Source organism: Gopherus flavomarginatus, chromosome 6, assembly GCF_025201925.1.
Source record: "Gopherus flavomarginatus isolate rGopFla2 chromosome 6, rGopFla2.mat.asm, whole genome shotgun sequence".
Lineage (NCBI taxonomy): Eukaryota > Metazoa > Chordata > Testudines > Testudinidae > Gopherus > Gopherus flavomarginatus.
Genome location: NC_066622.1, coordinates 118,270,445 through 118,280,902, shown reverse-complemented (window position 1 = coordinate 118,280,902; position 10,458 = coordinate 118,270,445). Strand labels below are relative to the sequence as shown.

Below are 10,458 nucleotides of genomic sequence, written 5' to 3'. Positions count from 1 at the left end.
CAGACATGGACCATGATTTGTGCCTAAAAGCATAAATCAATTTCAAATTATACTGCACAAGTATAATCACTGTGGCCCAGATCCACAAAAGGACTTATCACAAAAGGACCTAACTCCACTTTCAGCACCTAAGTCCAAAATTTAGACACCAGAGAGCCTCAAAACTCCTGCTTGGCTGCTGCCTAACCCAGAAGGTGCCTAAAATCCCTCAGTGCCTAAATTTTTTCTGTCAGAGTTCCCTTGGTGCCTACGTTTCTGCCACTGGGCATGCACACAATGCCTTACACTCTAGCCATCCAAGTGAATATATCATGCCTAAGCCCCAGACGATCCTCAAACCAGGTGAAGATAGGCTTTCCTCCACCTATCTTGACCAATCTGGTAGGTGAGCTCAGAGCAACATTTAAGTCCCCTTGTGGATCTGGGTCTGCCTCTCTTCTTCCAATATTGATATTTTTTCAAAATATAACTATACAAAGACAACTATATTTTACCTCCCAATGTTGTTGTGAATCATTACAACTTACTTTATTGTAACTTATAATGTTTTCATAGCAATTTTAGTTTTCAGTAAAGCTAAAGAATGCAAACAGCAAGATAATTGCTAATTTCAATGAACTTGCCAACTGTAAATATTTGCAACATGTACTGCAGTATCCATTTTACATAGATATTTATTCCATCATGTGTTTGATGGGTAAGAGTGGTTCAGATCCAGAGAAAGGATATTGATAAATAAGGAGTAAATAATATTAAATAATTAATACGAAATAAGGAATCCTGCAATTAACATGGTGGTTTGACTACATGTGTTTTTCATTCTCAGGAACACATTTATAAATGTAGCACCTTTCTAAGTGTTGTTTTGGATATCGCCTACAAAAAGGACGCTTGGTATCTTGATCACCTATGAATGATGTTTGATAAATGGTAAAACCATCATGACTACTAGGAATGTATTCATGTGCCCGCAGACAGAAGTTTTGTGAATTCTGTTGCCTTCTTTCTGGTTCAACCTTCTTTCGTCCTAGGCTCTAGGAAAAAGATTGAAGGAAAAACTGATAAAAATACACATTTCAGGATCACAGTTTCACTGTTAAAGTTAGGAATGTTAGGGAAGAAATCCACTACTTCGTCATGAAGCAGTTAAAAATTAAAGAAGCACTTACCAAAGTGATTATCAGAACCTCTGCTGCAAGCAGTTAGGTTATAAATATTATTCTCAGACCTACCAATATATAGCTTTCTGGTAGCGTGATTAACTATGCTGGTGCATAGACAAAGGAAAACCAAAAACAGACATCTTGACTTTTGATCTATTATTATGAATAAAATAATAATTCTTTTAATTGCTATAGCACTTTATATATTCAAAGTGCAGTATTAAATAAATGAATCCTCATAACAGCCCAGTGAGGTAAATAACATTATTTACGGCTTACAGATAAACAAACAAAGTATAAAACCAAGTTTTTCAAAAGTGTCCCTTACTTTTGTGTGACAAATTTGAGACCCAGAGAGTCTGATTTTTCTTATGTGATATACCCACAGCTCTCACTGAACTCCCACTAGAGTTCCACATGATCAGCATCTCTGAAAATTATCAGGCATTGAGTATAGCACACTGGGCAAACAAAATGGAAGGTTTTCAACATTTAATGAATGCTTTTGGAAATCTGGGCCTAAGAGTTGCCCAAGGTCACAAAGGGATTCAGTAGCAGAGCAGGAATCAGAACATAGGAGTTCCTGACTCCTGACACTGCGCTCTGTCTAGTACAGGGTTCCCAATGTGGTGCCTGCGGGCGCAATGGTGTCCGCATCCTGGCCAGCGGTGGAGCATCCACCGAAATGCCACCAAATTTCTGTGGCATTTTGGCGACGACGCCTCTTGATGATGCTGCTTGCCGCTGACAGGTGACATCATCAAGAGGCGTCGCTGCCAAAATACCACAGAAACTTGACGGCATTTCGGCAGATGCTCCACCACCGCCACAGTCCTTCGTCTGGTGCCCGCCAGATGAAAAGGTTGAGAACCACTGGTCTAGTAGATCATGCTATCTCATGTTGCCATAGAAACCTATCAACATTCTAAATAGGAAAAAAAATCAAAATTAAAATTATTACGCATGCAAACGTAAAAGGCAAAAGAGGACATTTTAAAAATTTGCTCAGAATGGTGGCTCCCTTAAGACAGTGGTTCTCAACCAGGAGTACGCAGAGGTCTTCCAGGGGGTACATCAACTTATCTAGATATTTGCTTAGTTTTACAGCAGGCTACATAAAAAGCACTAGCGAAGTCAGTACAAACTAAAATTCCATAGAGACAAAATGAGAAAGTAAGCCATTTTTCAGTAATAGTTTGCTGTGACACTTTGCATTGTTATGTTTGATTTTGTAACCAAGGAGCTTTTTAAGTGAGATGAAACTTGGGGTATGTAAGACAAATCAGACCCCTGAAAGGTTGAGAACCATTGCCTTAAGATCCCTTTAACCACATATCCTATAAGCTCCTCTAGGCTACTAAACTTCCAGGCAGAACAACTACATAGGGAGGCCTCTATAACTCTTGCTCACCACAGTGGTAAGCACCACGCTAGCTCCAAATAAGCTGGGAGAGACGGGGTTGTGCCAGAGGGGCACATGATCTATGCTTGTGCAGATCCAGAGTCTGGGATAGCAGGACAGCCTTTATTTTAGCCCCACAGACTGTAACAGGGTATGCTATTATCAAAGCAGAGTATATTAAAACACAATATGGAACTTTCAGTGCATGGTAGCAGGGTCCACATGGACAGTTAGTGCATAGCAGGCCAGTGCACTGTAGATTTACACCCTACTTGGCCACGCACTAACTGTTCATAAAGACATGTCCAGAGAGGTTGTGCTGCAGTCCTGAAGTTTGCTCACAGGTTATTTTTTACAATCCCTACTTTATTGCCTACAAAAAGACCATTTATTCTAACTTTTTGTGAGAAGAGATGAATTTCACCAACACAGCAATGTGAGAATACTTCCAAAACACTGCTTCCAAAACAGAATGCCAGATCTGCATTTGCACACCGAGCAATCAGTGTGTCCGTTTAAAAAATCAGTATAAAAACACTTTTGCAAGTGGCTAATGCATAAACCTGTAGACTAAGAGAAAGTGACATGATTTGGGCTGCTATGCTCCATAAGAAGTCAATTATGTATGTATCACTCTTGCCAGATTCTACATACTATTCTAGGTATCTGTAAATGCTATATTATACTGTTATGAAGATTGAGAAGACATACCCACTTCATTACACATAAGAAATTATGTCCCAACAATCTGTACATGTTATCAGTGCTGTTTAGTGTGCATTTTCTCTCATCATCTTTTTGAGCATCCATGAATTTTGCAAGAATATTGTTTTTAATCTCTGACAGGTTGAGAGATATGAACTTGGTGATTTTCTCAGTGCTGGATACTCACAAAATCAAAGTACTCTCCCACATTCTGTAAACAATGCCTGTTGTCATGGGTTGAAAATGGAAAGTGATTTTTTACTGCTTTCTGAAAAAGAAATACAGAAAAGATAAGTTATAATATACCTTATGCCATCTATGTGTGCTATAATCTTAGCCTGCCCTTTTTGACACATGCAAAAATTAAGTTTTTATTAACAGAGGCATTATCTGTTAAATCTTCTTGTACGTGGGTTTATTCCTGCAAAATTGGCTCTCTGTATTTTTCTCCAAAATCATCAGAATTTAATATTCACAAGACTTATTGAACACACACACGATTAAATGCAAACTTCCAAATCAGAGAAATCATATTCTCCATAGAAGCACCAAGATATTACAGAAATGTCAAGACATTTTTGTATGGCTCATTAGCGAGCCCTCAACAAATGAAGGTTGAACTACAAAAGGGAACTCAAAACTGAGTTAATCTGAGATTTAAGTGCTGAATACGATCTAGTAACCAGGCTCTGGGAGCCCATTAAGCACAGAACTAGTTTTTAAACTCAACTTTTACTCATACTTTGTATTCATTTTGTAAAATTAAAGCACTATTTTAAAAAAGCATCTGAAAATGCATGAACAGAGTTGTAGGAAAGTAATAAATTTAATAATTTACAAATTAATTGTGCATTATATAAAGTTTCAGTCCTATGTGTATAAAATGGTTAAAATATGACATTCCAAAAAGTATTCTGGACTACTAGACTTGTCTTTTTTCTTCTCCAAGCACCGTCTTTCGGTTTGTGTTGGTAACGGTTCATTTTTACAACTTCTTTAATGATTTTTACACTTAATATGGAGGCAGGAATCTTATAACTGTAGATCTTCATCTCAAGGGGGCATATCTAGTTTTACTGTGCTATAATACAAAAGCTATTTGAAATAAATTGTGGTCTGTAACAAAAAATATAAATCAATTATAAAGAAAAATATAATTATGGTCCTGATCCTGAAAGGACAGGCAGATGCCAGGGTCTGCCTGCATGGAATCAGCTGCAGGATCAGGGTTTAGGTTATAACTGAAGATCTCCATTTCATACACTTTATAGATTTGGTTTGGTCTTGTGCTATATGCCTTATGACTATATAATCTCTCATACAAACTCAACTAGTCTTTTGCTTAATTATAGATCTGTAGTACTTTTCAAGGATCCAATTCTATACCTACTCCATGCATAGAACTCGTAGTGAAGTCAGTGGGATTTTCATAAGCAGATCAGCTACAACATGAATATGCCTCTAAGCCCCAATTTTGCAAATAGTTATGCACCAGAGTTATGTTATGCATGTGAGTACACCCACTGAGTTTAGTGGGACTACTCATGTGTACTTGCTTACAGGATCAGGGCCCTAGGTAATTAATCCTGCATGGATAAAATGCCCAGAGCTACCACTGAAATACATCAGTGTGATTAAGACCCAGTAACTTACATCTTTACAAAGGAATAGTGAGTTTGTTTATAGTTTTTATGTGCTGCAGGAAAACTGAAAAATAGAAGATACATATATATTGAATAATATCTCTGGGAACTATTTAACAAATTTAAGTACATGGAAAAAAAGCTATAGTAAAATGGTTTTAAGATTACAGCAAAGTAAGAACAATGAATAATATAATCTAAGAAAGAACTATATTTCTGCCTCTGAGAAATGTAATTAACCTCACAGCCAGGAAGTTCCCTCACACAGAGAGATTCGAGACAGTCAGCTCTGGCACACAGTGACCTTCCAACTCCTTTCAAACTGAAACAGTTTTCATCAGCAGTTTTTTTTTTAAAAGTCAAAGCAACACAAACTTTCTCAAACTGTGTTTTTATGACATCACATTCCAGTCTCTTTAATTTATCTTCCTTCTCTTTCTGCTGGCATCATTCTAATCCATCATAAATAGATGAAAGGGCCTTCATTAATTCTTCCAGACAGTGAAAACAGCTACACAAAATAAATGACGGTCACAACATAAGAAAGGCTATATGAGTATGGATCAATGGCCTATCTAGCCTGGTATTCTTTCTCCAATGCCAGATGCTCCAGAGAAAGGTATAAAATCCCATACTGCTCTGTAACCTTCTATTCCTCTCCTCATTTTTCCAAAACTCCCCTCCTAGTCCTAACTACTCCCTTTTAATCAAATTCTGCTCTTAGTACACTGAGGTCAGTGAAATTACTCTGGTTTTAAACCAGTATAAATGAAGTAGAATTTGGCCTCTGGTCTCATGTGATTGTAATAGCGCTATGAAGATGCCACCTCTTCAGGGAGGACAAGAGAAATCATCAAGAAAACTGCAGAGTTGTTCAGTGGAGGGGTAGGAATTTCACCCTACAGCAGCCAGAGACAAACTGATGACAAACTGCAACAAAGGATGCAGTTCGTTGTCTCTCCCAGATTAAATGTGCCAACTTCCAAGAAAGCATACCCAAACAGTGGTGTTCAATGAAACCAAGACATTCAACTCTTTGGGAAAGTGGGTTAAGTTCCCTACTTTCTATGGGACAGGGATCTGAGTATCAAACAGCCTGACTTCCAGAACTGGAGCCCAGTGTGCTATGTACGCTGCAGATTCTGATAACTTTACATGTTAGTCTAGTTGAGGAGCAAAGTTATCCAAAACTGGCACTATGTGAGCTAGTTATGGCTTTCTTTTGTTTTACTATGAGATCATGTTAAAATGATAGCATTCACCATATATTAATAGCAATCTATAAATAATATTAACACAACTACCATTAATTCTACCTTTACAGACTCAGAAATCAAGAAATTCAAAAAATTAAGATTGTTGCCACAAAGTAAATGTGGCCCCAAAGCACATTCTATATATTTTAGGTATGTGTTAAGAGTTGCCCTTACAAAAAGAGGAAACAGAAAATGCTCTAAATGAGCAATGTAGCACAATTAATGTTGTGGATACAACTTTAACTTTGGAATCTGCTGCATTAGGAGTGCACAACATTGCAACCCTTGTGCTGCAGAACACTTTTTTTGCATGCAGTTTCCAGGGGTCTTTTAAAAGAAGGGAAAAAAGCAAGGGTCTGCATGCATGGATCCAATTGCAGGGTCAGTGTGCATGCATGAAACTGTCGCCTTTAAACGTTCATAACTTTAAACACACTACTGATTATTTTGAAACTTGGTTTGATTTCTAACTCTCAGTAAAGTCTTTAAAAAAAAAGAATTCAAATTTGAAATTTCTGGCTTTAACTGTTTCAGTTAGCAAAACAAACTTCCTCAAGGGAACACATATTTCCCACACAATTCAAAATTGCTTACCAAATTTCAATCAAACCGTCATACATACATATTTTATCCACATTTGTTGGACTGAGACCAATTATAGTATATTTCAACACACAAAGAATTTGTTTTAGAAAGTTATCAGCACTAATAAAAAATAGTAATAACTGAACAACAGTATATCTTGGGATAAATTTTTCCTTACCACAGATGACCACCAACTTATTCCCTTAAGCATGAAAACTGGAAGCCATTACACTTTTTATGTTAGTTCTTATTCAGATAATTTAGTAAGCATTTACTCAATAACATCCTGCAGCAAGGAGTTCCGTAAGTCTATTATATGTCCACAATAACTAACCTGCTCCCGAATTTTGTATACTAGTGGCAATCTCTTCTCAATATATTGAACCTCTTCTGGATTTTGTACCTGTTTTAGCATACAGTCTGTGACCGATTCAGGTTGACTATGGAATATTCCAAGGTGCGGGAACTAGAAAATATAAATGTTTTGATCCAGAAAACAAACACATCAGCATCAGAGAATCAGTTATTTTTATTATTTTTATTTTCATTTATTTTTATTATTTGCATTAAGTAGCACTTGGGGCCCCAGTCAGAATCGGGATCCTACTGTGCTACTACCATAAAAAACACAGAGAGCACAATCCCTGCATTGAGGAGCTTCTGATATAGATAGACAAAATAGACGAAGGAAGGAGAAAGGGCTATAACATGCAAAGAGCATATTTAGAATGATGAGTTGCAACATCCTGTTAGTTCTGCAGGGGGTTTTCTGAAAGTCCATAATTTAGTGGTAGTTAACGTTGCAGGAGCATCCATCACACAGCCACAGCTGCGAGATTGTTATCTTTACTATTGCTGCTGCTCTTGCCGCTACATGGAAAGATACTGGACTTGATGGCACTAAGCACCTCGCAGAAGATGCTCAGCACATTATAGGTTCAGGGTCTTAGAACCTGCACGAAGAAGCAAAGCACTTGTGGAAAGTGTGTGTACATACATACACAATGCTGAGGAACCTAGACCTCAGCAACAGTGAGATCAAGCTGCTGCTGCTGCTCTTGTGTAACCTATAATTGAGACAAGTATAAGGTAGACTTCTCCTGGAGGAGAAATAGCAAATTACCTATAAGTAAAAAGAAAGAAGAGGATTCAGGGCAGCTTAGAAACATGGAAAAAATCTGTTGAAAATGTGCTCTGAACGTAAAGATTTGTTGTGAAAATCTAAGAAAGTTGCGAGGAAAAAATGGATCTAGGTTTGTAAAGTGATTTTTAGTATGTCTTTACAGATTAATTTGTAAACCCATATGAAACACCACACCATAGAGTGATGAGATTGTAACATTAAAAGTTATTCAATCAATTCCAATAACAGTAAAGTTGATCTCACTTCTTTCTGTGTTGCTGTCCTATTCATGAAAATGTTGTGAAAAGTTTCCAGTGGGAAAGGGGAAGCACTTTTAAAAAATGGTTCATGTGGATTTAACATCACAGCTCTAGCATGTAATTTGATAAGACCCTTGTCACCACAAACTAATTACAAATAGAAAATAATAAGAATAATCATTTCAGTTGGGGTAACTTGTTGAAAATGTAAATTAATTAATCCACACAATAATGCTGTGATATAAGGAAATAATCATGATTGTCCCCATTCAGAGAAGTGGAAAAAGAGAGAGATTAAAGGTGATCTCTACAGAAAAAACCGTGGTTGTGTTTCTTTCCATTTCTTTATCACCTATAAAAAAGATCTGAACACATCAGAAACAACAGTAATGTCAAGATTTCTCAGACTCTTCCTTTGTTGGCTGAAAAATTTGTTAGATTCAGAAATGTATATTGCTAGCTGTCTTGGTCCTTAGTAGAAGGAGTAGAGGAATTGAATCCTCCAGTATCTTTCTCATCACAAAGTTTCAGTTAAACAAGTATTAACAAAAACAAAGTTAGGGTTAAGGCACAATTTTAGTCAAACTATCTCAGGTAACTAGGTTTCATTTTCTTGGTATTGGTAATGTCAATATCCTAGACCAGGGATCAGCAACGTTTCAGAAGTAGTGTGCCGAATCTTCATTTATTCACTCTACTTTAAGGTTTCGCGTGCCAGTAATACATTTTAACATTTTTAGAAGGTCTCTTTTTATAACTCTATAATATATAACTAAACTATTGTTGTACGTAAAGTAAATAAGGCTTTTAAAATGTTTAAGAAGATTCATTTAAAATTAAATTAAAATGCAGAGCCCCCTTGACCGGTGGCCAGGACCCAGGCAGTGTGAGTGCAACTGAAAATCAGTTCATGTCCCGCCTTCAGCACGTGTGCCATAGGTTGCCTATCCCTGTCCCAGACCATAGAGTAGGTTTGCTTGAAAATTTTCCAAAACTGTTTTTTTAATGGAAAATAGGGGTTTTGACAAAATAAAACATTTTACATGAAGTGTTTTCTTTCCACAGAAGAAATTGTTTGATCATTAAAATATTTTGGCCAAAACCTTTTGGTTAGTGGAAAATTTGGTTAGTGGAAACTGGAAAATTTCAGAGGCTATGTCAATGAAAACGAAAGGCTTGTTTTCGTTTGTTTCAATCAAATTTTTTCACCGGGGGTGGGGGGACATAGTCGGACCAGTTTTATCAGAACCCTGCCAGGGTAGACAAGGCCTGGCTGGATTTCTATAAAAGTCGCAGAGAAAGGAAGCCTCGCAGGCCTTCTTCCCCTGTCCCAGGGAGCAAGCAGGCTCGCGGCCACGCTTCCTCTTTGCGGGGCCCGGTTACGAAACGTGCCCACGGCCACCCAGCTGCTCAGGGGCAGAGAAGCCAGCGGGGCTCACGGCCCTGAGCCAGCTAGATTCCGGCCCGCGCTCCAGCACTAGGGCTGACCGGTGCCAAACCCTCCCGCCCGCGGCTGGGGCGCTTTGCCAGCCGCAGGGCTGCGGCGAGCCTGGAGCAACCGGGGCGGTTGCTATCCCGCTTCCCAGCGATAAGCTGCCCCTGCCGGGACCAGCGCGTGGGTGGGTGCGCTGGGCTCTGCCCCCGCTCCCCACGGGCGGTTATTCCTGCCCGGGGCGAAGGGGGCTGGCTCGGGTCCTGCTTGGCCGGGGACTGACGCCGGGTCGGCGTCGCCTCCAGCGCCGGTCTCTCACCCAAGCGCCGTCCCGCTCGGTGCTGGGGTTGGCCAACCTGCCTTTGGGCATCGCTGGGCCCGGGCCGCCACCTGCGGCCTCAGCTGCCGGACAGCGGTTGCTATAGTCACCGGCCCGCGCCGCGGCCCCTGAAATTCAGGGGCCCGCCGTTAGTCCGCCAGCGGAACGCCCCCCGCGCGCGGGAGACCGCGCTCTGTGAGGAGACCCCCATTGTCAGCGCTAGGGAGGCCTTGCTATGGGGGAAGGAAAACTCCCTGGATTAGGGGGACCCCACTCCCTTACAGGGGTGGAGGAGATCCCCAGTGGGCGAGAGAGCTCCCATTTAAGTGGACGGGGGAGGCCCTGCATCAGGGGATGGGAGAGTGTCTCACTTATGGATCATAAGTGAGAGCCTCCCCCATCCCCGTAAGTTATGGTTGGGGAGACCTCAGTGAGGCAGTGAAGATCCTTGTGGGTGCAGGAGATGCCTCCCTCATTCTGGTGCAGGGGGAGAGACCCCTTTTATGGTCGATGAGACCTTGCTATTCATCAAGTGTAGGGCCCCTTATTCTGAGGGAGGGGGAGTACCTG

At 40.0% G+C, this 10,458-nt stretch overlaps 1 protein-coding gene across 1 annotated transcript; it reads right to left on the bottom strand.

Moving 5' to 3' along the window:
• Positions 1 to 511: 511 nt before the first annotated feature.
• On the bottom strand, positions 512 to 9,961 carry TEX36 (testis expressed 36). Its single transcript, XM_050959760.1, has 4 exons — positions 9,889 to 9,961; positions 7,089 to 7,220; positions 3,458 to 3,538; positions 512 to 1,034 (listed from the first exon to the last, which is right to left on the bottom strand). Exons 1-4 carry the CDS (start codon positions 9,937 to 9,939, stop codon positions 804 to 806), a joined length of 495 nt encoding a protein of 164 aa, XP_050815717.1. The 5' UTR covers positions 9,940 to 9,961; the 3' UTR covers positions 512 to 803.
• Between the last annotated feature and the right edge of the window lie 497 nt (positions 9,962 to 10,458).